The 27,809-nt window shown below is 48.5% G+C and overlaps 1 protein-coding gene across 1 annotated transcript; it reads left to right on the forward strand.

Annotated features, from left to right (window-relative positions):
• Positions 1-4,574: 4,574 nt before the first annotated feature.
• LOC139266739 (opsin-5-like) lies at positions 4,575-27,809 on the forward strand. The gene is made up of 6 exons (XM_070884330.1): positions 4,575-4,695; positions 10,307-10,509; positions 14,136-14,235; positions 16,687-16,791; positions 19,823-20,046; positions 27,417-27,809. Exons 1-6 carry the CDS (start codon positions 4,575-4,577, stop codon positions 27,807-27,809), a joined length of 1,146 nt encoding a protein of 381 aa, XP_070740431.1.

A 27,809-nucleotide genomic window follows, 5' to 3' on the forward strand; every position in this document is an offset into this window, starting at 1 on the left:
TGGGGCGCATTGCAAGACAGAGGTTTCGAGAAAGCCACTAGTCTTCTCTGCTCGAACAAGCTGCTGATACATTATGACCCATGTAAACATTTAGTTTTGGCCTGTGACGCATTGTCATATGGAATTGGTTGCGTGTTACAACAAGCCAATGAGTCCGGGAAACTTCAACCTGTCGTGTATGCATCCAAAAGTTTGTCTAAAGCAGAAAGAGCCTACAGTATGGTAGAAAAAGAAGCTTTAGTTTGTGTGTACAGTGTTAAAAAGATGCATCAATACCTGTTCAATCTGAGGTTCAAATTAGAGACCAATCACAAGCCGCTCATTTTGTTGTTTTCCGAGACCAAAGGTATCAATAACAACGCTTCATCCCGCTTCCAAAGGTGGGCGCTGACATTATCTGCCTATGATCATGTCATTCGCCACAGAGCTGGCACGGAGAATTGTGCCGATTCTTTGAGCCGGTTGCTGTTGCCCACACCGGAGGTGGAAACACCACAACCGGCAGATTTAATGTTAATCATGGATGCTTTTGAGAGTGAAGGTACCCCTGTCACGGCTCAACAAGTTAAGACCTTGACCAGCCAGGACCCGATATTATCGGTGGTAAAGGGTTGCATCCTCAAAGGGGATTGGTCTGCTATACCTAAGCAAAATGTGCGAGGAGGCCAAACCGTATATTCGTCGCAAGGACGAACTGTCTATTCAAGCAGATTGCATTTCTCAACGCTGCAAGCATGAAGAGGTCAGGCGCAGGCAGCGGAAGGAGCGTGCGGCAAATCAGTCCCACTCCCCCCTTCCCCCAATGAATGTCTGTCCCACCTGTGACAGGGTCTGTGGCTCTCGTGTTGGACTGTTCAGCCACCAAAGAACTCACTTTAGTAGTGGAAGCAAGTCTTCCTCGACCCCGAGGGACTGCCTATGATGATGATATTGTGGGGCAATCGAGTTATAATGCCTAAGAAAGGAAGAGGGAAGTTTGTGCGTGAGTTACACAGCACACATCCTGGTATAGTGATGATGAAGGCCATCGCCAGGTCCCACGTTTGGTGGCCAGGAATTGATTCTGAGCTGGAAGCATGCGTGCATCAGTGCAACACCTGCATGCAGCTCAGCAAAGCACCAGTGGAATCGTCGCTGAGTCTGTGGTCATGGCCATCCAAACCTTGGTCCAGGATCCATGTAGATTTTGCAAGTCCCTTCCTGGGCAAGATGTTTTTAGTGGTGGTGGATGCTTATTCGAAGTGGATAGAATGCATAATCATGTCATCCAGTACATCCACGGCAGCCATAGAAAATCTCAATGTCATGTTCGCGACACATGGTCTGCCTAACACAGTGGTGAGCGACAATGGCTCGTGCTTCACCAGTCAGGAGTTTCAGGAGTTTGTAAAACTTAACGGCCTAAAACATGTAAGGTCAGCACCGTTCAAGCCTGCGTCCAACGGGCAAGCAGAACGTGCAGTACAAATTATCAAGCAAAGCATGAGGAGAGTAACCCAAGGGTCACTGAAGAACCGCTTGTCTTGCATACTGCTGAGTTACAGGACAAGACCCCACACACCCACAGGGGTCTCACCTGCTGAACTCATGATGAAAAGAGGTCTTAAGACCAAGCTATCTCTTGAACACCCGGATTTAAGTAATCATGTTGAATGCAGAAGACAGAGTCAACAGGGGTACCACGATCACACAACTGTGTCACGCGAGATTTCTGTTAATGATCCTGTATATGTGTTGAATTATGGTCAGGGTCCCAAATGGATCGCTGGTACAGTCACGGCCAAGGAGGGCACAGAGCATTTATTATTAAGCTCAAGAATGGGCAAACTTGCAGGAAATACATGGATCAAACAAAGCTGAGGCACACAGACGAGCCTGAGCAGTCAGACGAAGAAACCGTCGATGACCAACCAACCTACCAGCAGCCTTCAGTGGACTCAAGTGAACCTGGAATTTTCATCACGGACTTGTTCAATAAAAATGGACTTGCAATTCCTGACATGGCCAATGCCACCCCCAACAAGTCAGTCATCCAGCCACCAGCCACAACAGACTCAACACATTCACCCAAGGCCGGAATCGAACTGAGACGGTCAACCTGGGAGCGTAAAGCACCGGACCGTCTCAATGTGTGAAAGACTGGTAAGATCTCAGAGGAGCGTATTGTCATGTATGTACATTCTGTTTGTAGCCACCAGATGGTGTCATTGTTGGAGGCCACTGAGCAGCACGCACATGGTGCTGCTCTGGTATAAAAGGCCAGCCATTTTGTGAGTCAGGCACCTTGGGCCAAAATTAAGCAGAAGCAAGGTTGTACCTTGCTTAGTTAAACAGTACTCAGTTTGAACCTTTATTGCATACATAACAGAAAGAAAGAGAGGTGGAGAGGCGGAGAGGTAGAGGGAGGGAATTCCAGAGCTTGGAGCCTAAACAGCCGAAGGCACGGCCGCCAATGGTGGGGTGAAGGGGGTGGGAGTGGAATTGGAGGAACACAGAGTCCTCAGTGGATTGTAAGGCTGGAAGAGGTTACAGAGATAGGGAGGCCATAATAATGTTGAGGGATGATAGGTTTTTGACATGGAATTAAGCGTAAGTTGTGTCGCCTCTCGGCTTCGGTGTGGGTGTCACGCAGGGGGGGTCATCAGCCAGGTTGCGAGGCTATATCCTTAGTCCCCAAGCATCCAGCATTGACCTTGTGGCTGATTGTTAAACAAGTCAGATACAGTGCTCTCATGCAGGATGTGAGCATCATGGATGCTGCCCGGAAATTTTGTATTCACTGCCAGTATAATTTGCCGGTGGTCGACAACGAGTTGCACATTCAGGGAGTAGAATCCGTGCGGTTCCTGAAAACCTCTGCATCCTGAAAAGGTGCCCACATCGCGATGTGCGTACAGTCTATTGCTCCCTGCACCTTGGGGATTTAGCAATTCGGTAGAATCTTAGAGCCCTCTTAGTTTGAGCCTCCCTGGTCATAGGGAAGCTGATAAAGTCCACCCTGCATGTTTATAGGGCTTCAGTGACCTGTCTAATGTGTGGCATGCTGAGACAGACCGCAAATGTCGCCAGCTGAGGCCAAAAAGAACCCGAGGCGTAGAATGACAGTGCCGTGGTGACTTTGACTTCGACGGACAGCGCAGTACTGATGGTGCTGGCAGGCTGCAGATCTCCCCTTATGAGCTGGCATACCTCAGCGATAACCTCTTTGTGGAAGCGCAGTCTCCGAAGGCAGGTGGTGTTGGGCAAGTTGAGGTAAGACCGCTTCTCCATGTACTTGCGGGAGGTGTAACGTCTGGTCCTCCTCATCAGTCTGGCACATCTTACCTTGGGCACATAATGCTGTGGAGCGTACCTTCGGCCATTTCGAGTTTGCAGCATGTAATTGGTCATCAAGAGAGGATGAGAAAGGACAGGCCCCATTCCAATAGCTATCTGTTTTCCACCGATTGGTCACAAAGAATAAATGTCTCGACAAAGGCACCTATTAAATTCCAATCGTCCACAGTATGATAAAGATGTTTGTTCAGATTCACATCACCTCCAAACACCTCCAGAGTACATCCAAACTCCTCTGAGGTTGAAGCAGAGCAGCCTTTTAAATGATACGACAGGTGATTTAGAATATGGCGTCCATACCACTGTGAGTAGTTCCGGTTAGTTCCACTTTTTCCCGGTGTTTTTTTGGGCGAGCAATGTTGGGGATGTGTTTTGTGTGAGTTGGTGAAAGTGACGCTGGGCGATCTCCTGGGCGTTAGTTTCAGCAAATGTGATCTTTACGACAAAATAAAGTGGGCGGTCAGTATTATTGAATCTCGGCACTAATTACATGCAGAATCTAATGCCGGGCAATATTATGGGAGTTGGATTCGCCCATTCTGATGAGTCCACCCAAAAAAAGTAGGCGCGCGGAATTATTTTTCCCCAGGGTTAGGCACATGGGGAAAGTAAAGCTCGGCAATAAGTGTCCGAAAAATGGGCACTTTGTGGCTAAATGGCCGATATCTGGGCGTTATACATGCAAAAAAAGTGTAAAATCTAGCCCATGGACAATGAGGGAGAGGAGAAGATCTTCTGGTCCATCGACTGTTCCACACAATTGTGATAAAAACCAGAAAGGAACACAGGCCAATTTGGGGATAAATAATTGGGGGAACTTCCTCGCTAACCCATCTAGGCAACCGAAGCTAGTCCAGGAGATCACTTTGGCCTTGGTCGTTCTATGCAGTTCCTACCTTTAGTACGAGGTGCTCTGTGCATTACCGTAACACCAGGCAGTAGTTAGAGACCTGCCCATTGCCCGGTTGAGCTCTCCCTACTCTAAGTATCTCGAGGAAAGGAGATTAAACGGGCCCACGTCATGCTGCCAGATAGTTCTAAAGCCGTTCTTAGGCCGGATTAAAAAGTAAAACCGAGGCAAGGGATTGGTTGTGGGAAAAGCGTCCCTCCCTCTCCCAGAGATTCTCAGTCTCACGCTTCCTTTGTCCTGTTCGGTCGAGTGGATTTCAGTGGGTCTCTTCTGTACTAGGGTTGATGGTCAGTTCTCGGTCCATGATTGAGTGACTGTTCTTAGCAAGATGGCTTTTCGTGGCCTGGTCAATAGTACGTGGAGGAACCATAACAGTACCATTCACCCCAAGGAGACTCCCATCTCAGGGCAAGGGGAGACTGTAATCGGCGCCTACCTGCTGAGTCTCGGTACGTAGCACTGATTCACAATCTACATAGGCTACATACATTACATAGAATGATATACATTATATAGAATTATATACATTACATCGAATGTCCAGCACAGAAACAGGACATTCGACCTGACTGCTCCGTGCCGGTGTTTATGCTCCACATGAGCCTCCTCCCACCCCTCTTCATCTCACCCTATCATCATATGCTTCTATTCCTTTCTCCCTCATGTGTTTATCTAGCTTCCCCTTAAATGCATCGATACTATTCACTGCAACCACTCCCTGTGGCAGCGAGTTCCACATTCTCACCATTCTCTGAAGCTGTTTCTCCTGAATTCCCGCTTAGACTTATTGGTGACTATCTTATATTTATGGCCCCTAGTTTGGTCTTGCACGCAAGTGGAAACAGCTTCTCTACATCTGAGGACCACCATCAACACAACTACTTGTATTTATATAGCGCCTTTATTAACATAGAAACATAGAAACATAGAAAATAGGTGCAGGAGCAGGCCATTCAGCCCTTCTAGCCTGCACCGCCATTCAATGAGTTCATGGCTGAACATGAAACTTCAGTACCCACTTCCTGCTTTCTCGCCATAACCCTTGATCCCCCGAGTAGTAAGGACTTCATCTAATTCCCTTTTGAATATATTTAGTGAATTGGCCCCAACCACTTTCTGTGGCAGAGAATTCCACAGGTTCACCACTCTCTGGGTGAAGAAGTTTCTCCTCATCTCGGTCCTAAATGGCTTATCCCTTATCCTTAGACTGTGACCCCTGGTTCTGGACTTCCCCAACATTGGGAACATTCTTTCTGCATCTAACCTGTCTAAATCCGTCAGGATTTTAAACGTTTCTATGAGGTCCCCTCTCATTCTTCTGAACTCCAGTGAATACAAGCCCAGTTGATCCAGTTTTTCTTGATAGGTCAGTCCCACCATCCCGGGAATCAGTCTGGTGAATCTTCGCTGCACTCCCTCAATAGCAAAAATGTCCTTCCTCAAGTTAGGAGACCAAAATTGTACACAATACTCCAGGTGTGGCCTCACCAAGGCCCTGTACAACTGTAGCAACACCTCCCTGCCCCTGTACTCAAATCCCCTCGCTATGAAGGCCAACATGCCATTTGCTTTCTTAACCGCCTGCTGTACCTGCATGCCAACCTTCAATGACTGATGTACCATGACACCCAGGTCTCGTTGCACCTCCCCTTTTCCTAATCTGTCACCATTCAGATAATAGTCTGTCTCTCTGTTTTTACCACCAAAGTGGATAACCTCACATTTATCCACATTATACTTCATCTGCCATGCATTTGCCCACTCACCTAACCTATCCAAGTCACTCTGCAGCCTCATAGCATCCTCCTCGCAGCTCACACTGCCACCCAACTTAGTGTCATCCGCAAATTTGGAGATACTACATTTAATCCCCTCGTCTAAATCATTAATGTAAAATGTAAACAGCTGGGGCCCCAGCACAGAACCTTGCGGTACCCCACTAGTCACTGCCTGCCATTCTGAAAAGTACCATTTACTCCTACTCTTTGCTTCCTGTCTGACAACCAGTTCTCAATCCACGTCAGCACACTACCCCCAATCCCATGTGCTTTAACTTTGCACATTAATCTCTTGTGTGGGACCTTGTCGAAAGCCTTCTGAAAGTCCAAATATACCACATCAACTGGTTCTCCTTTGTCCACTTTACTGGAAACATTCTCAAAAAATTCCAGAAGATTTGTCAAACATGATTTCCCCTTCACAAATCCATGCTGACTTGGACCTATCATGTCACCATTTTCCAAATGCGCTGCTATGACATCCTTAATAATTTATTCCATCATTTTACCCACTACTGAGGTCAGGCTGACCGGTCTATAATTCCCTGTTTTCTCTCTCCCTCCTTTTTTAAAAAGTGGGGTTACATTGGCTACCCTCCACTCCATAGGAACTGATCCAGAGTCAATGGATTGTTGGAAAATGACTGTCAATGCATCCGCTATTTCCAAGGCCACCTCCTTAAGTACTCTGGGATGCAGTCCATCAGGCCCTGGGGATTTATCGGCCTTCAATCCCATCAATTTCCCCAACACAATTTCCCGACTAATAAAGATTTCCCCCAGTTCCTCCTCCCTACTAGACCCTCTGACCCCTTTTATATCCGGAAGGTTGTTTGTGTCCTCCTTAGTGAATACTGAACCAAAGTACTTGTTCAATTGGTCTGCCATTTCTTTGTTCCCCGTTATGACTTCCCCTGATTCTGACTGCAGGGGACCTACGTTTGTCTTTACTAACCTTTTTCTCTTTACATACCTATAGAAACTTTTGCAATCCGCCTTAATGTTCCCTGCAAGCTTCTTCTCGTACTCCATTTTCCCTGCCCTAATCAAACCCTTTGTCCTCCTCTGCTGAGTTCTAAATTTCTCCCAGTCCCCGGGTTCGCTGCTATTTCTGGCCAATTTGTATGCCACTTCCTTGGCTTTAATACTATCCCTGATTTCCCTAGATAGCCACGGTTGAGCCACCTTCCCTTTTTTATTTTTACGCCAGACAGGAATGTACAATTGTTGTAATTCATCCATGCGGTCTCTAAATGTCTGCCATTGCCCATCCACAGTCAACCCCTTAAGTATCATTCGCCAATCTATCCTAGCCAATTCATGCCTCATACTTTCAAAGTTACCCTTCTTTAAGTTCTGGACCATGGTCTCTGAATTAACTGTATCATTCTCCATCCTAATGCAGAATTCCACCATATTATGGTCACTCTTCCCCAAGGGGCCTCGCACAATGAGATTGCTAATTAGTCCTCTCTCATTACACAACATCCAGTCTAAGATGGCCTCCCCCCTAGTTGGTTCCTCGACATATTGGTCTAGAAAACCATCCCTTATGCACTCCAGGAAATCCTCCTCCACCGTATTGCTTCCAGTTTGGCTAGCCCAATCTATGTGCATATTAAAGTCACCCATTATAACTGCTGCACCTTTATTGCATGCACCCCTAATTTCCTGTTTGATGCCCTCCCCAACATCACTACTACTGTTTGGAGGTGTGTACACAACTCCCACTAACGTTTTTTGCTCTTTGGTGTTCTGCAGCTCTACGCATATAGATTCCACATCATCCAAGCTAATGTCTTTCCTAACTATTGCATTAATCTCCTCTTTAGCCAGCAATGCTACCCCACCTCCTTTTCCTTTTATTCTGTCCTTCCTGAATGTTGAATACCCCTGGATGTTGAGTTCCCAGCCCTGATCATCCTGGAGCCACGTCTCCGTAATCCCAATCACATCATATTTGTTAACATCGATTTGCACAGTTAATTCATCCACCTTATTGCGGATACTCCTTGCATTAAGACACAAAGCCTTCAGGCTTGTTTTTTTTATTGTAGCAAAACATCCCAAGGCGCTTCACAGGAGCGTTGTAAAACAAAATTTGTCACTAAGCCACATAAAGAGATATTGGGGCAGATGACTAAAAGCCTTGACAAAGAGGTCTTAAAGGAGGGAAGAGAGGTAGAGAGGCGGAGAGGTTTGGGGAGGGAGGTCCGGAGCTTGGGGCCCAGGCAGCTGAAGGCACGGCCACCAATGGTTGAGCAATTAAAATCGGGGATGCTCAAGAGCCCAGAATTAGATAAGCGCAGATATCTTGGGGGTAGGGGGATTGTGGGGCTGGAGGAGATTACAGAGATAGGGAGGGGCAAGGCCATGGAGGGATTTCAAAACAAGGATGAGAATTTTAAAATCGAGGCACTGCTGAATTGGGAACTAATGTAGGTCAGCGAGCACAAGGGTAATGGGTGAGCGGGACTTGGTGCGAGTTAGGACATGGGCAGCCGAGTTTACGGAGGGTAGAATGTGGGAGGCTAGCCAGGAGGGTGTTGGAATAGTCAAGTCTAGAGGTAACAAAGGCATGGATGAGGGTTTCAGCAGCAGATGAGTTGAGGCAAGGGGCGGAGACGGGCAATGTTACGGAGGTGGAAATAGGTGGCGTTAGTAATGTGGTTGGAAGCTAATCTCGGGGTCAAATATGACACCAAAGTTGTAGACAGTTTGGTTCAGCCTCAGAGAGATGCCACGTAGAGGAATGGAGTCACTGTCCAATGAACGCAGTTTGTGACGGGGATCAAAGATAATGGCTTCGGTCTTCCCAATATTTAGTTGGGGGAAATTGCTGCTCATTCAGTACAGCAGTCTGACAATTTAGAGACAGTCGAGGGGCCGAGAGAAGTGGTGGTGAGGTAGAGCTGGGTGTAATCAGCGTACATGTGGAAACTGACGCCGTGCTTTCGGCTGAAGTCGCTAAGGGGCAGCATATAGATGAGAAATAGGAGGGGGCTAGGGATAGATCCTTGGGGGACACCAGAGGTAACAATGCGGGGGTGGGAAGAGAAGCCATTGCAGGAGATTCTCTGGCTACGATTAGATAGATAAGAATGGAACCAGGCGAGTGCAGTCCCACCCAGCTGGACGATGGTGGAGAGGCGTTGGAGGTGAATGGTTTGGTCAACCGTGTCAAAGGCTACAGACAGGTCGAGAAGGACGAGGAGGGAGAGTTTACCTTTGTCACAGTCACAAAGGATGTCATTTATGACTTTGATAAGAGCCGTTTCGGTACTGTGGCAGGGACGGAAACCTGTTTAGAGAGATTGAAACATAGAGTTCCGGGAATGATGGGCACGGATTTGGGAGGCCACAACACTTTCAAGGACTTTGGAGAGGAAAGGGAGGTTGGAGATGGGGCAGTAGTTTGCAAGGACGGCGGGATCAAGGGTTGTTTTTTTTTGAGGAGCGGGCTGATGATGGCAGATTTAAAGGAGATGGGGACAGTACCTGAGGAGAGAGAACCGTTAACAATGTCGGCTAACACGGGAGCCAGAAAAGGAAAGTTGGGTGATCAGCAGTTTAGTGGGAATAGAGTCAAGGGAGCAGGAAGTGGCTCTCATGGACAAGATGACCATGGAGGGGCAGGAAGAAAAATCGGAGAGAAGCTGGAGAAAGATTCGAGTTCAGGGTTAGGGTCGGGGGAACCCCTTGATAATTTTAAAGTTCTTTATTCTTTCTAGAGGAAAGAGCTCCAGACTGTTCAATCTTTTTCTGTCGAGGAAATGTAAAATATTATGTTTATACTGTACCTATGAATGACTCCATAAAACAATATGTTGAACTCAAACTGTAGTGACCTTGGTCCTTTATTCCAAACTCCAGAGTGAGACAGCCACATGGTGGCTCCCCTTTTATACAACCCCTGCCACCAGGACAGGACAGGAAACCTCGGTCTCCACCAGTTGCACCCTCTAGTGGTGCCAGCATGTATATACACAGTGTAAACCTTATTGATAGTACATCAGGTAACAAGTCTCCATCTTATGCAACTATACAGTGACTATACAGAGAGTACATCTATAGTCCGCATATCTAACATAAAGTGTCCATGTTTCGGGGGGGTGGGGGTGGGTGGGAGCAGGGGTTTTCCAGACTGCAGGCTCAGCTACAATTAAAAACTGTTTCACACACTCCCCTTCCGGGTATTATTTCTTCAAACTTTGTAAGGAGCAGATTGAAGACGGAGATCTGTTGTCAATAATCCATCTTCTCGCTGTGCTTCTGCCCTTAGGCTGGTTATCCTGGCTTGGAAACAGCGTGGTGATATTTGTGTTGTCCAAGCAGAGGACACTACAAGCACAAGATTATTTAACCTTCAACCTGGCCATCTCAGATGCCAGTATTTCACTTTTTGGATACTCCCGTGGCATTCTAGAGATTTTCAACATATTTCGAGATGACGGTTTTCTGATTACAGCCATATGGACCTGTCAGGTAAGATGCACCAGCAAGCCATCCAACTGTAGTGAGCTTCTACATTCCTCCATGGTGTCAGCTGTGTAGTTTTTAACTTTTTAACTACTTAGCAGTTTTTTGCTCATTATAGCAATTCAACTATTCTCAGGGTTAATATTTAATTCAAACAAGGAGACTCTTGTTCAGATTATAACAAATGCTTTTAATACAGGTATATTGAGTAAAAACAACAGAGATTTATCAAGCAAATTACATTCTGTTACAAAAAGTAATACTTAACAAGTGATAGTCACAGCCTGTTCTTGATCGAACCCTCTCAAGCGACCACGGTGCTGACCCCTTATCCTCTTTTCGTTCTGAATATTCTTTCCTCCTGTTGTCTTGATTCGCGCTGCCTCCAGAGTTCAATAGCTGTTACTTTATACCCCTATTCCTCCCATTCAAATACTGTGAAAATCTGCAGCTGTTTCGGCCTTACACTAGATCATTCTAAGTCTACTGTCTTTGACCTTCTATGTTATCTCTATCTCCCCTCCCTCTCTGTGGCAGGAATCACGTCTCTGAGAACAATTATACAGACCATGTCACACAGAATTCTGAGCCTAGCTTTACAAAATTATGATAAGAAATGATACATGCTGCATAGATTTATTTTATTGATTAATCATTTTGTCCTTGATCATTCTAGTTCTAAATGAAGCTGTATCAGCAGTTACAAAAATGGTTAAACTAATAATGGCTCAATTTACCATGATGCCTTGCTTCTCAGCCTTTCTCCAGTTTAAAACCCATTTTATGTTATACGGCCATATTCTATCATTTATAAGCGAGTTTTACATACAATCAATGCATATAAAGGAAGTTACAAACATAAAGGTTATTCACTAAAGACGTGTAAAATAAACTTCTTAATTCTAATTTTGAATATCTGTCAGTAGGTGATATCTTACAGCTGTGGCTCAGTGGGTAGCACTCTCTCGCCTCTGAGTCACGAGGTTGTGGGTTCAAGTCCCACTCCAGAGAGTGGAGCACACAATCCAGGCCGACACTCCAGTGCAGTGCTGAGGGAGCGCTGTTGGAGGTGTCGTCTTTTGGATGAGACGTTAAACCGAGGTCCCATCTGTCCTTTCGGGTGGATGTACCATATCCTACGGGCACTATTTGAAGAAGAGCAGGGGAGTTATCCCTGGTGCTCCAGCCAATATTTATCCCTGAATCAACATCACTAAACATAGAATATCTGGTCATTATCACATTGCTGTTTGTGGGAGCTTGCTGTGCACAAATTGGCTGCCGCGTTTCCTACATTACAATAGTGACTACACTCCAAAAGTACTTAATTGGCTGTAAAGTGTTTTAGGGCATCCTGAGGTCGTGAAAGGCGCTATAGAAATGCAAGTTCCTTCTTTCCACACTTTCCCTCGCTAGTCCTGTCCTTTCACTACAACTACCGTCCAGGAGTCTGCTGACATTTCCCTTCCACACCTTTCCTGAGGCCACTGTTAACCTCCACCGACCATTGACTCCCACAGTGTTACATTTAAAGGAAGGAGAAAGACTTGCATTTAAGGGATCAAACCCCAATTCTGTAGAGTAAGGAATAACTCCGCCCCCCCCTCCCCCATTCTGTAGTGTAAGGAATCACACCCCCATTCTGTCGTCATAGAATCATACAAATTAACAGCACGGAAGGAGGCCATTTCGGCCCATCATGTCTGCGCCGGCCGACAAAGAGCTATCCAGCCTAATCCCACTTTCCAGCTCTTGGTCCGCAGCATCACCACTCCCACGTCCTCATTCCCATAATCCCCATTCCCCATTCCCGGGCCTCCCGGAAATAGTGGCGTACCAAGGGTCTAGCGAGAATGAGGAAGGGAAAGCAATTAGTAAAAAAAAGTACTGGAGACATTAATGGAACTGAAAGCCGATAAATCTTCCAAAATTCCACAGATTCTAGAACGGTTCCCGCGGATTGGAAGGTAGCAAATGTAACCCCGCTATTTAAGAAAAGAGGGAGAGAGAAAACGGGGAACTACAGACCAGTTAGACTGACATCAGTAGCAGGGAAAAATGCTAGAATGTATTATTAAGGACGTGGTAACAGGGCACTTAGAAAGTAATAATAGGATTGGGCAGAGTCAACAGGGATTTATGAAAGGGAAATCATGTTTGACAAATCTGTTGGAGTTTTTTGAGGTTGTAACTAGCAGAATAGATCAGGGGGAACCAGTGGATGTGGTGTATTTGGATTTTCAGAAGGCATTCGATAAGCTGCCACACAAGAGATTATTGAACAAAATTAGGCTCATGGGATTGGGGGTAATATACTAGCATGGATTGAGGCTTGGTTAACGGACAGAAAACAAAGAGTAGAAATAAACGGGTCATTTTCGGGTTGGCAGGCTGTAACTAGTGGGGTGCCGCAGGGATCAGTGTTTGGGCCCCAGCTATTCACAATCTGTATCAATGATTTGGATGAGGGAACCAAATGTAATATATCCAAGTATATCCAGAATATTTTTTAAATGGTGAGAGATTGTGAAATGTTGCTGTTCAGAGAGTCCTGGATGTCCTGTACACAAATCACTGAAAGTTAACAGGCAGGTACAGCAAGCAATTAAGAAAGCAAATGGAATATTGGCCTTTATTACAAGAGGATTTTGAGTTTAAGAGTAAAGACATCTAACTGCAATTATATAGGGCCCTGGTGAGACCGCACCTCGAGTATTGTGTACAGTTTTGGTCTCCTTATCTAAGGAAGGATATTCTTGGCATTGATGGAATGCAACTAAGGTTCACCAGACTGATTCCTGGGATGGGGGGATTGTCCTATGAGGAGAGATTGAGTAGACTAGGTCTATATTCTCTAGAGTTTAGAAGAATGAGAGGTGATCTCATTGAAACATACAAAATTCTTCCAGGGCTAGACAGGGTAGAGGCAGGGAGGATGTTTCCTCTGGCTGTGGCGTCTGGAACCAGGGGTCACAGTCTCAGAATAAGGGGCCGACCATTTAGGACTGAGATGAGGAGAAACTTCTTCACTCAGAGGGTGGTGAATCTTTGGAATTCTCTACCCTAGAGGGCTGTGGAGGCTCAGTCTTTGAGAATATTCAAGACATATATCGATAGATTTTTGGATATTAAGGGAATCAAGGGATATGGGGATAGTGCAGGAAAGTGGAGTTGAGGTAAAGATCAGCCATGATCTTATTGAATGGTGGAGCAGGCTCGAGGGGCCGAATGGCCGACTCCTGCTCCTAATTCTTATGTTCTTTCTCTTTCTCTCATTCCTCCTTTCTCTCTCTCTCTCATTTTCTCTCTTTTCTCTTTCTCTCTCTTTCTCTCTTATTCTTTCCTCCTTTCTCTCTCTCTTTCTTTCTCTTTCACTCATTCTTTCTTTCTGTTTTTCTTCCATTCTCTTTCTTTCTTTCTCCTTTCTTTCATTCTTTCTTTCTCGCTCTTCCTTTCTCTCTCTCTCTCTTTCATTCTTTCTCAGTCTCTTTCTTTCTCTCTCTCCCTTTCTTTCTCTCTTTATCTGTCTTTCTCTGTCTTTCCTTCTTTGTCCCTCCCTTTCTCTCTTTCACGTTTTTGGACTATTTTTGAAGCCAGTGAAATCTCGTTAAACACGAGTCTTGTATTTTCAGATTGATGGTTTCCTCACACTGCTCTTTGGTCTGGCCAGCATCAATACACTGACAGTGATCAGCATCATAAGGTATATTAAAGGCTGTCACCCATACAGAGGTAACTTTATTTTAGTTTCCACCCAGTTAAAGGTTCATTCCTCGATCCTGATTCCCGATGGTGACCCACCTAAAGTGCTTCTGACCTGCGCTTCCTGCTGGGAATGTGGGATCGAGGAACTTGGCCTCCTGCCTAAAAAAAAATTCAAACATTTTTTCTTAACACGGGTATCTTGTAATGTTACGTACAGTGTGGCTTTCTCAGAGCTCAGAGACTCCTATCGGAGTTGTACTGCTCTGCACCTTCTGCAGGTTGCACTTTCTAATAATAAGTATTACAGCAGACTGCATGTGTTAAACACCAGACAATCCCCTTATGGGCACCAGGGTGGGAAATGGAACCAGTGGTGGGTGAGAAATGGGTGGGAGTGGATCCGCCCTCCGATACAAGCTCCCTCAACGCCTGCCCCCCACCTCCCGCATTTCTCTTTCTATTTACTTCAATGTCCTGGCCCCTGAATGTTGGGGATGGGGATGGGGGGGATGGGAATGGGATTGGGGATAGGAGTTGGATTGAGGGATGGGGTGGGAAATGGGGGTGGGGATCGGGGGAAGGGGATGGGGGATATGGAGATGGGGGGATGGGGTGGGGATGGATGGGGATCGGGGGAAGGGGATGGGGAAGGAGATGGGGGGGGATGGGATGGAAGGGGGAAGGGGATGAGGAGGGGATAGATGGGGTCAAGGGAATGGGGGGAGGAGATGGATGGGAGATGGGGAAGGGGATGTGGAAGGGGATGAGGGGTGGGGATGGAGATGGATGGGGAAGGGGGCTGGGGAAGAGGATTGAGATGGATGGGGTCTGGGATGGATGGAGGTGGGGATGGGGACGGGGTTGGGGGATATGGAGTTGTGGTTGGGGTCTAGGATGGATGGAGGTGGGGGCGGGGAAGGGGTTGGGCGATATGGAGATGTGGTTGGGGTCTGGGATGGATGGAGGTGGGGGTGGGGAAGGGGTTGGGAGATGTGTTTAGGGTCTGGGATGGATGGAGGTGGGGCGGGGAAGGGGTTGGGGGATATGGAGATGTGGTTGGGGTCTAGGATGGATGGAGGTGGGGTGGGGAAGGGGTTGGGGGATATGGAGATGTGGTTGGGGTCTAGGATGGATGGAGGTGGCGGGGAAAGGGTTGGGGGATATGGAGATGTGGTTGGGGTCTGGGATGGATGGAGGTGGGGGCGGGAAGGGGTTGGGGGATATGATGATGTGGTTGGGGTCTGGGATGGATGGAGGTGGGGGCGGGGAAGGGGTTGGGGGATATGATGATGTGGTTGGGGTCTGGGATGGATGGAGGTGGGGGTGGGGGATATGGAGATGTGTTTGGGGTCTGGGATGGATGGAAGGAGGTGGGGTTGTGGGATATGGAGATGTGGTTGGGGTCTGGGATGGATGGAGGTGGGGGTGGGGAAGGGGTTGGGGGATATGGAGATGTGGTTGGGGTCTGGGATGGATGGATGGAGGTGGGGTTGTGGGATATGCAGATGTGGTTGGGGTCTGGGATGGATGGAGGTGGGGGTGGGGGATATGGAGATGTGGTTGGGGTCTGGGATGGATGGAGGTGGGGGTGGGGGATATGGAGATGTGTTTGGGGTCTGGGATGGATGGATGGAGGTGGGGTTGTGGGATATGGAGATGTGGTTGGGGTCTGGGATGGATGGAGGCGGGGGTGGGGAAGGGGTTGGGGGATATGGAGATGTGTTTGGGGTCTGGGATGGATGGATGGAGGTGGGGGCGGGGAAGGGGTTGGGGGATATGGAGATGTGGTTGGGGTCTGGGATGGATGGAGGTGGGAGCGGGGAAGGGGTTGGGGGATATGATGATGTGGTTGGGGTCTGGGATGGATGGAGGTGGGGGCGGGGAAGGGGTTGGGGGATATGATGATGTGGTTGGGGTCTGGGATGGATGGAGGTGGGGGTGGGGGATATGGAGATGTGTTTGGGGTCTGGGATGGATGGATGGAGGTGGGGTTGTGGGATATGGAGATGTGGTTGGGGTCTGGGATAGATGGAGGTGGGGGTGGGGAAGGGGTTGGGGGATATGGAGATGTGTTTGGGGTCTGGGATGGATGGAGGTGGAGGTGGGGGATATGGAGATGTGGTTGGGGTTTGGGATGGGCCTGAGGTTGGAGCAGCAGAGAGGATAAGGAATAAAACAGCGGCTGCAATAAGAGGGAGGACGGCGGATGTAGGGAGAAGGGTTATAACTGACTGGGGTGCCCGGAGATGGTTTCCTCACACAATCCGTGGGAGGCGGGCTCCTGGAGGAATGCTTGTGTCTAATTTGGTGTTTGGGAATCGCTGGTTACTGGCCCAGAGGTGGATTAGCAACTGCATTGCTGGATTGGTAGATCGGTCATTGATGCTAAAGCTAAGGCCACGAAACACAGACAAGTTGTGTAGCTGTGGACTGTGGACACTGGGCTTTGATCTAACACCTGCTGTGATGTTTCTGCAGCTCACTGCATTAGCACTGGGAGTATAATCGTGTCGCTGATGCTGATCTGGGCTGCTGCTCTCTTCTGGTCAGGATCGCCTCTGTTTGGCTGGGGAAGTTACACAGGTGAGACGGAATCGCTCTGGCGTCTCTAGGAATTAAAGACTGATTTCCAGGACACAGTGCTGCCAGCAAAGAACCCAGGGGAGAGAAACCATAGGGGCGGTAATAAAATTGTATTCTTTTAAAATAAAATTCTCTGAGCAATTTGGTCATTAATTATAAAAAAACATCTGAGATAGGTAAAATGGCACTCAGCTACAGAAGAGTCTGTTCGGCTTCCGATTGGCCGTGGGAAGGCGGGGCACTGCGAGGAAGATGGACGCCTCAGGCGACCAATGGCGGGAGTGTGGGGGCAGGGTGATCGGAGGCGGGAGGTCATTTGATGAATCTTCCAGGAATCCATCCCACCAGAGTTGGCAACCATAAGACCGGGCACTCGCTGTCACCTCCCACAGCTGCAGGATGAGCTAGGAGGTCGCCAACAGCAATGCGACAATTCATACTGCAGACCTTTACTTACTGCAGCAATGTCAGCCGGGTGTCCCACGCTTCCTGAGTACAGGCAGACAGCCTCTCCTTGAACTCGCACAACTCTGATCTGGAACCTGCTCCTCTTTGAGATACACCTCGAGTCTATTGGCCGGGAGCACGCAGAAGCCAAGCACAAACAGCGGAAGGAGCGTACGACAAATCAAGTGCCCCACCCACCAGACCTTCCAAACACCGACTGCCCCACCTGGGACAGAGAGTGTAGATCCTGCATTGGTCTCATCAGTCACCTGAGAACACATTTTAGTGTGGAAGCAAGTCATCCTCGACTCCGGGGGACTGCCTGAGAAGAAGAGTGTAGTGGTTATGTCGCTGGATTAGCAATTAATCCACCTGGAAAGTGAGTTCCAATCCCACTGTGGCAGCTTGAGGAATTTGAATTCAGTTAAAAAAAAAACTGGTCTCAGTAAAAGTGACCATGAAGCTGTTGTAAAAACCCAACTGGTTCACTGGTGTCCCTTTAGGGAAGGAAACCTGCCGTTCTTACCCGGTCTGGGCCTACACGTGACTCCAGTCCCACACCAACATGGTCTAGCATTTGAAGAAGGCCCCCCCCCCCCCCACCACCTTCTTGGGATAACTAGAGAGGAGCAATAAATATCGCCCTTCCCAGAGACACCCGCAGCCTGAGAATGAATAAATCAACCCCCGTTCTGAGTTCGGGATCGGGGGAACAACCCTACTGTCAGAATTTGAAATAAGTCAGTCCGCATCTAGGTCACTTGGAACAGCACTGAGCCCCTTCCTCACCACAACCACATTCTTTCAGCAGCCTTTATCTCAGAGTCATCATTCACAATCAGGCCCGGAGTCAGAAGGTCATGGGCTCAAGTTCCCACTCCGGGGACTTGAACATGTAAATCTAGGCTGACACTCCAGTGCAGTGCTGAGGGAGCACTGCACTGTCGGAGGTGCCGTCTTTTGGATGAGACGTTAAACCGAGGCCCCATCTGCCCTCTCAGGTAGGAGTAAAAGATTCCATGGAACTATTTTGAAGAAGAGCAGGGGAGTTATCCCTGGTGTCCTGGGCAAATATTTATCCCTCAACCAACATCACTAAAGACAGATTATCCGGTCATTATCACATTGCTGTTTGTGGGAGCTTGCTGTGAGCAAATTGGCTGCTGAGTTTCCCACATTACAACAGTGACTACACTCCAAAAGTACTTCATTGGCTTTGGGAGGTTGTGAGGTCATGAAAGGTGCTACAGAAATGCAAGTCTTTTTAACTATGGCTCTCTCCCTCTTTATTGTTTTCTCGGTCTCTTTCTGTCTTTCTCTGTCTTGGTTCTTCTTTTTTCTTTCTGTTTATCTTTCAATGTCTCTCTCTCTTATTCTCACTCTATATCTTTCTCCATCTCTTTCTCTTTCACCATCTCCCTCTCTTTCTCCATCTTTTCCTCCATCTCAATCTTTATCTCTTTTTCCATCTCTTTAGGTGCCTTCGGCCATCTTACTACAATATACCAGCTCTTTACAATCTACATTAATGATTTAGATGAAGGAATTGAGTGTAATATCTCCAAGTTTGCAGATGACACTAAGCTGGGTGGCGGTGTGAGCTGTGAGGAGGATGCTAAGAGGCTGCAGGGTGACTTGGATAGGTTAGGTGAGTGGGCAAATACATGGCAGATGCAGTATAATGTGGATAAATGTGAGGTTATCCACTTTGAGGGCAAAAACACGAAGGCAGAATATTATTTGAATGGCGACAGATTAGGAAAAGGGGAGGTGCAACGAGACCTGGTTGTCATGGTACATCAGTCATTGAAAGTTAGCATGCAGGTACAGCAGGCGGTGAAGAAGGCAAATGGTATATTGGCCTTCATAGCGAGGGGATTTGAGTATAGGAGCAGGGAGGTCTTACTGCAGTTGTACAGGGCCTTGATGAGGCCTCACCTGGAATATTGTGTTCAGTTTTGGTTTCCTAATCTGAGGTTCTTGCTATTGAGGGAGTGCAGCGAAGGTTCACCAGACTGATTTCCAGGATGGCTGGACTGACATAGGAAGAGAGACTGGATCAACTGGTTTAGAAGGATGAGAGGGGATCTCATAGAAACGTATAAGATTCTGACGGGACTGGACAGGTTGGGTGCGGGAAGAATGTTCCCGATGTTGGGAAAGTCCAGAACCAGGAGACACAGTCTCAGAGTAAGCCATTTAGGACTGAAATGAGGAGAAACTTCTTCACTCAGAGTTGTTAACCTGTGGAATTCCCTGCCGCAGAGTGTTGTTGATGCCAGTTCATTGGATATATTCAAGAGGGAGTTAGATATGGCCCTTACGGATCAAGGGGTATGGAGAGAAAGCAGGAAAGGGGTACTGAGGGAATCAACAACCATGATCTTAATAAATGGTGGTGCAGGCTTGAAGGGCCGAATGGCCTACTCCTGCACCTATTTTCTATGTTTCTTTGTTTACTACAATTAAAGGCGCGATACAAATACAAGTTGTTGTTGTTGCTCTTATCTCTTTCCCCATTTTTCCCCATCTCTCTCTAACCCTTTCTCTCTCTCTCTCTCTCGATCTTTTCCTTTTGGCACAGACCAAAGGTACGGGACCTGTGAGATTGACTGGGGCAGAGCAATGTTCTCCACCCTCCACAAGTCCTACGTCGTGTCTGTCCTCGTCTGTTGCTTCTTCCTGCCGGTGTCGGTCATGTTCTTCTCGTACGTCTCAATCATCAACACCGTCAAGTCGAGCCGGGCCTTTGCAGGAGCCGAAGACCTGGGAGAGCGCCAAAGGACACTGGAGAGGGATGTGACCCGGGTGAGCTTTACTATGGCAGGCTGGAGCTCGGCCAGTTAAATTTACTCCCCATTCCTTACCCCCAAGAGAACCACAAATGTCAGTTCCCACTCGGTAGGTGTGACACTGGGCTGGGTGAGTGCGACCAGTATCAATAAAACAGATTACGTAACTACATTACAACAGTGACCGAACTTCAAAAAGTACTTCATTGGCTGTGAAGCGCTTAGGGACATCCTGAGGGTGTGAAAGGGGCTATAGAAATGCAGGTCCTTTTCTGTCTCTAAAACACAGGGAAAATGCAGCTCCAGGACCTGTAACTTATCACATAACACTGACTAACTTGTGAAGCATTAATGTACCGATCGATCCCACCATTGAGGTAAACTGTCTTCATTCATATAGCGCCCTTCACGTCGTCGATGTCTACCCTTGCTGATAATAGGCTCCCGAGGTATGGAAAGTGGTCAACGTTGTCCAGGGCCGCGCCGTGGATCTTGATAACTGGGGGGCAGTGCTGTGGCGGTGTCAGGCTGGTGGAGGACCTTTGTCTTACGGATGTTTAGTGTAAGGCCCATGTTTACGTACAATTCAACACCTCCTCCAGTGCGCCAACGCAGCCTTCGGCCGCCTGAGGAAAAGAGTGTTCGAAGATCAGGCCCTCAAATCTGCCACCAAGCTCATGGTCTACAGGGCTTTAGTGATACCCGCCCTCCTATATGGCTCAGAGACATGGACCATATACAGTAGACACCTCAAATCGCTGGAGAAATACCACCAAAGATGTCTCTGCAAGATCCTGCAAATCCCCTGGGAGGACAGATGCACCAACATTAGCATCCTCCACCAGGCCAAGATCCCTAGCATCGAAGCATTGACCACACTCGACCAGCTCCACTGGGCGGGCCACATTTTTCGTGTTGTGTATGGAGAAATTGTCAGACTGAACATTGTGAGCTCAAAGTAAAGTATGACCTTAGTCCTTTATTGCAGGTCTCCAGAGTGCCTCTCCAACCTGTGAAGCCTCCTTAAATACCTGTGCTCCCAAGGGATTATGGGATCCCTTGGGACTCCAGAGGATGAGCCCTCTGGTGGCTGTACAGCGTAAATACAAGTATACATATATAACAACACTCCCCCTCCAAAGTCCATAGTATAACTATTTACAATGTGAGTCGATCTGGGGCCCTTCTTGCCCTGGTTGATCGTCTCGATGTGAAAGTTGGTGTTGTTGAATCATTTGTTGGGCCCTCGCTGGGCTGCTGTGCAGCTGGCCTTGCTGGGCTGCCTGGTGTGTTGGGCCCTCGCTGGGCTGCTGTGGATGATGGGTTCTGCTTCGTGGTCAACCGTGGTGCCGGTTGCCACTGGTGTGTATGTTGGGGGATCAAAAAAGGTAAGGTCCAAGGTGGGTTGCTCAAGATAGTCCGTGAATCTGAGTTTGATTTGGTCCAAGTGTTTCCGGTGAATGAGTCCATTTGAAAGTTTGACCCGAAACACCCCGCTCCCCTCTTTGGCCACGACAGTGCCGGGAAGCCACGTGGGACCTTGTCCATAATTTAATACAAATACAGGATCATTGATTTCAATCTTGCGTGACATATTTGCGCTATCATGGTATGCGCTTTGTTGAAGCCGCCTGCTCTCTACCTGATCATGTAGATCAGGGTGAACTCTTTTCATGAGCACTTCAGCAGGTGGGTTCCCAGTGAGTGAGTGGGGTCTTGTGCGGTAGCTAAGCAGGACTCGGGATAGGCGAGTCTGCAGTGAGCCTTCCGTTATCCTCTTCAAGCTCTAATTGATGGTTTGCACTGCTCTCTCTGCCTGGCCATTGGACGCTGGTTTAAACGGGGCAGATGTGACATGTTTGATCCTGTTACGGGTTATGAATTCTTTGAACTCAGCACTGGTAAGACATGGTCCGTTGTCGCTCACCAGGACATCGGGTAGGCCGTGTGTGGCAAACATGGCCCGCAGGCTTTCAGTAGTGGCAGCGGACATGCTAGCCAACATTATCTCACATTCAATCCACTTGGAGTACACGTCTACAACCACAAGGAACATTTTACCCAAGAATAGGCCTGCATAGTCGACGTGTACCCTAGAGCATGGTTTGGAGGACCAATACCATAAACTTAGCGGCGCCTCCCTGGGTGCATTGCTTAACTGCGAGCATGTATTACATCTGTGAACGCAGATCTGTGAACGCATGTATTACATCTGTGAACTAAGTCCGCATCGATACGGGGGCCACCACACGTGGAATCTGGCTATTGCTTTCATCATTACGATGCCTGGGTGGGTACTGTGGAGGTCATTGATGAAGGTGTCTCTGCCCTTCTTGGGGACCACTACTCGATTGCCCCACAGAAGGCAGCCTGCCTGTATAGACATTTCATCTTTGCGCCGCTGGAACGGCTTTATCTCTTCCTGCATTTCCACTGGGACACTGGACCAGCTCTCGTGAAGCACACAGCTTTTGACTAGAGATAATAAGGGGTCCTGGTTTGTCTAGGTTTTGATCCGCCGGGCAGTGACGGGTGATTGCTCACTCTCAAATGCTTCCATAACCATGGCTAGATCTGCGGGCTGTGCAATTTCCACCGCCGTGATAGGCAATGGCAGCCCACTGAGAGCATCGGCACAGTTTTCTGTGCCTGGCCTGTGGCGGATGGCGTAGCTGTATGCGGTCAACGTGAGTGTCCATCTCTGGATGCGGGCCAATGCGTTGGTATTTATCTCTTTACTCTCGGAGAACAGGGATATAAGTGGCTTACGGTCAGTTTCCAATTCGAATTTTAGTATAAGCAGGTATTGATGCATTTTCTTTATCCCATAGACACATGCTAACGCTTCTTTCTCAATCATGCTGCAGGCTCTCTCGGCCTTAGACAGACTCCTGGATGCATAAGCAACCGGTTGCAGTTTCCCGAAATCATTATCTTGTTGCGATACACACCCGACACCATATGACGACGCATCACATGCTAGTACCAAACACTTACATGGATCATACAACACAAGCAATTTGTTTGAGCATAACAATTTTCTCACTTTTACAAAGGCATTTTCTTGGCTTTTGCCCCAAACCCATTCATCCCCTTTTTGTATTAAAACATGCAGTGGTTCTAACAGTGTGCTGAGACCCGGTAAGAAGTTACCAAAGTAGTTCACAAGTCCCAGAAACGACCGCAGCTCCATCACGTTCTATGGCCTCCGTTTGTTCTCGATTGCCTCCATCTTCGCATTGGTAGGCCTGATGCCGTCCGCCGCAATCCTCCTTCCCAGGAACTCCATTTCAGGCGCCAGGAAAACACACTTCGAGCATTTTAACCTGAGCCCCACCAGGTTGAGTCGACTAAGAACCTCCTCCAGGTTCTGCAGATGCTCGGTTGTGTTCCGACCTGTGACCAAGATGTTGTCCTGGAAGACCATGGTGTGCGGGACCGACTTCAGTAAACTTTCCATGTTTCTCTGGAATATCGCCGCCACTGATCAGATTCCAAACGGACATCTGTTATAAACAAAAATACCTCTGTGCGTGTTGATGCAGGTGAGGGCCTTCGATGATTCCTCCAGTTCCTGCGTCATGTAGGCTGAAGCCAGATCCAGCTTCGTGAACGTCTTTTCTCCCGGCTGTGTTGCAAAGAGGTCATTGGCCTTTGGTAGTGGGTATTGGTCCTGCAGGGAGAAACGATTGATAATTACTTTGAAATCGCCACAGATTCTGACGTTGCCATCTCCCTTGAGGACTGGGACGATAAGACTAGCCCACTCGTTGAACTCGATCGGTTAAATGGTGCCCTCTCTTTGCAGCCGGTCTAGCTCAATCTCTACCCTTTCTCTCATCATGTACGGTACTGCTCTCACCTTGTGATGGATGGGTCGCGCCCCCGGAATTAGGTGGATCTGCACTTTTGCTCCTTGGAATTTCCCGATGCCTGGTTCAAACAGCGAAGGAAATTTGTTTCAGACCTGGGCACACGAAGTGTCGTCAGTGGGCGATAGCGCTCGGACGTCGTCCTAGTTCCAGCGTATCTTTCCCAGCCAGCTCCTGCCGAGCAGCGTGGGACCATCGCCCGGTACCACCCAGAGTTGTAGCTTGTGCACCGCTCCATCGTAGGAGACCTTTGCGGTAGCACTGCCGATTACAGGAATCAGTTCCTTTGTGTAAGTTCTTAGTTTCATGCGAACTGGAGTGAAGACTGGCCTTGAGGCTGTGTTGCACCACAACCTTGCGAAAGTCTTTTTGCCCATGATGGACTGGCTCGTGCCCATGTCCAGCTCCATTGACACCGGTAGTCCATTTAGTTCAACATTCAGCATTATCAGGGAACAATTCATGGTGAATGTGTGCACTCCATATACCTCTGCCTCCTCGATCTGAGGCTCTGGTTCGTCGTGATCCTCCTCTGCAACATGATGGTTTGCAGGTTTAACAGGCTTTGCAGCTCGCCTGCACACTCATTGGAGGTGTCCCATTGTTCCACAGCCCTTGTAAACGTACTCTTTGAATCGGCATGACCATTCACCCCCGCAGCGCCAACAAGGTGTTAATGGCCTTCCATTCATCACCCTTGATGGTGGACTCTGAGACATCTGCGGACGTGTAGCTGCAGGTATGTGTGACCTGCACTGTACGTTACGATTCAAAAACAACATCACTTTGTTCACAGTACTTGTAGCAGCATTTGTGTGTTGAGAGATTTGCTTCGTATTGTCACTGGTGGCAATGAACGCCTGGGCTATCGCTATGGCCTTACTCAAGGTTGGGGTCTTTACAGTCAAAAGTTTGCGAACTATGGATTCGTGGCCAATGCCAAGTACAAAAAAGTCTCGGAGCATGTGCTCCAAATGTCCTTCAAATTCGCAAGGCGTCTTAGCTCGGCGACATAACTCGCCACTTCCTGGCCTTCAGACCTTTTGTAGGTGTAGAACCGGTACCTCGCCATCAGAACGCTTTCCTTCGGGTTCAAATGCTCTCGGACCAGTGTGCACAAATAGTCGTATGATTTCTCCGTGGGTTTCGCTGGAGTGAGCAGATTCTTCATGAGGCCATACGTTGGTGCCCCACAGACGGTGAGGAGGATCGCCCTTCGTTTGGCAGCGTTCTCTTCCCCATCTAGCTCGTTGGCCACAAAGTATTGGTCGAGTCACTCCACAAAAGTTTCCCAATCTTCTCCCTCCGAGAATTTCTCCAGGATGCCCACTGTTCTCTGCATCTTTGGGTTCGCTATCTGTATCTCGTCACCAGTTATTATGTATGGAGAAAGAGTCAGACTGAACACTGTGAGCTCAAAGTAAAGTGTGACCTTAGTCTTTTATTGCAGGTCTCCAGAGTGCCTCTCCAACTTGTGAAGCCTCCTTAAATACCTGTGCTCCCAAGGGATTATGGGATCCCTTGGGACTCCAGAGGATGAGCCCTCTGGTGGCTGTACAGAGTAAATACAAGTATACATATATAACAGTTCGCATGCCCGACACGAGACTCCCAAAGCAAGCGCTCTACTCGGAATTCCTTCCCAGCAAGCAAGCCCCAGGTGGGCAGAGGAAACGTTTCAAGGACACACTCAAAGCCTCCTTGATAAATGATAGGGCGGTCTTTGGCCAGAGACTAAGTGGAGGAAGTGCATCCGGGAGGGCGCTGAGCACCTCGAGTCTCATCGCCGAGAGCATGCAGAAATCAAGCGCAGGCAGTGGAAGGAGCGTGTGGCAAACCAGACTCCCCACCTTTTCTTCAACGACTATCTGTCCCACCTGTGACAGAGACTGTAATTCCCGTATTGGACTGTTCAGTCACCTAGGAACTCACTTTTAGAGTGGAAGCAAGCCTTCCTCGGTCTCGTTGGACTGCCTATGATGATGATGAGCGCCATTCACGACCACCGGACGTCCCAATGTGCTTCACAGCCAATTAATTACTTTTTTGAAATGTAGTCACTGTTGTCATGTGGGAAACTCTGCAGACAATTTGCGCACAGCAAGCTCCCACAAACAGCAATGTGATAATGATCAGATAATCTGTATTAGTGATGTTAATTGAGGGATAAATATTGGCCCTAGGACACCTGGAGATAACTCCGCTGCTCAATTAGTGCTATGGGATCTTTTACATCCACCCAAGACAGCACATAGGGCCTCCATCCGAAAGTCATCATCATCAGAGGCAGTCCCTCGGAATCGAGGAAGACTTGCTTCCACTCTAAAAGTGAGTTCTCAGGTGACTGAACAGTCCAATACGAGAACCACAGTCCCTGTCACAGGTGGGACAGACAGTCATTGAGGGAAAGGGTGGGTGGGACTGGTTTGCCGAATGCTCTTTCCGCTGCCTGCGCTTGATTTCTGCATGTTCTCGGCGATGAGACTCAAGGTGCTCATCGCCCTCCCAGATGCACTTCCACCACTTAGGGCAGTCTTTGGCCAGGGACTCCCAGGTGCCAGTGGGGATGTTGCATTTTATCAGAGAGGCTTTGAGGGTGTCCTTGTAACGTTTCCTCTGCCCACCTTGGGCTTGTTTGCCGTGAAGGAGTTCCACGTAGAGCGCTTGTTTTGGGAGCCTCGTGTCTGGCATGCAGACAATGTGGCCCGCCCAGCGGAGCTGATTGAGTGTGGTCAGTGCTTCAATGCTGGGGATGTTGGCCTGATCGAGGACGCTAATGTTGGTGCGTCTGTCCTCCCAGGGGATTTGCAGGATCTTGCGGAAACATCGTTGGTGATACTTCTCCAGCGATTTGAGGTGTCTACTGTATATTGTCCACCCCACTGCTGGCCAAGAACGGGGAAACACCCATCAAGGACACTGAGGCAGTCAGGACCCGCTGGAAAGAGTACTTCGAAGATCTCCTCAATCAAGACTCTGCCTTTGACTCGAGTGTTCTTGACTCCAATCCGCAGCATGCGACCCACCACCATCTCAGCAAAACCCTAGTCCTACATGAGGTAGAAAAAGCCGTCAGCCAGCTTAAGAACAACAAGGCTACGGGAGCTGAGGCGCTAAAGTATGGCGGAGAGACACTATTGGCATGAATGCATGACCTCATCTCTCTCATCTGAAAGACAGTGGGAGTGTCAACCTGGATTTTGTGCTCAAGTCTCTGGAGTGGGACTTGAACCCATCACCTTCTGACTCGAGGCGAGGGTGCTGCCCTCTGATATTGATGAATAATTTAGAAGTGAAAACAAGCCGCATGCCGTTGACACTAATCGTGGCTTTTAAGAACATAAGAATTAGGAATTGAAGGGGCTACCGGGCCACTGATTGGCCGAGGGTGGATGGTGGCGATGCATTGGGCCAGGTGGATGCTTTGTGGAGTCGGGGTTAAGTTTAGGATTACAGTAGCGACGGCAGGTTGTGGCTGCTCTCCTGTAACATGACCTTGTTCTGCCATTCCCAGGTTTCCATGGTGGTCTGCACCGCGTTCATTGTGGCCTGGTCACCGTATGCGGTGATCTCCATGTGGTCAGCGAGTGGTCACCACGTCCCAAAGCTCACTGGCCTGCTCGCCAGCCTCTTCGCCAAGTCCGCCAGCTTCTACAACCCTGCCATCTACTTCGGGATGAACACCAAGTTCCGCCGGGACGCCTGCGTGCTCTTGCTGTGTGCCGTTGACAAGGACAGCGTGAAACTCAAGCAGGTCAGGCACCGGCCTGAGCGGGACCTGGAGTGGGAGGGGCCAGTCCCGGGGTCCAGCCCCAGCTCTGGGCCGGAGAGCTCCGAATGCGGGGACGAGGCGTGGTCCTACCTTCCCAACAGCAAGAATTCTGGCTACGAGTGCGACCGACTGTAG

The sequence above is a fragment of the Pristiophorus japonicus genome, chromosome 7, assembly GCF_044704955.1.
Source record: "Pristiophorus japonicus isolate sPriJap1 chromosome 7, sPriJap1.hap1, whole genome shotgun sequence".
Classification (NCBI taxonomy): domain Eukaryota; kingdom Metazoa; phylum Chordata; class Chondrichthyes; family Pristiophoridae; genus Pristiophorus; species Pristiophorus japonicus.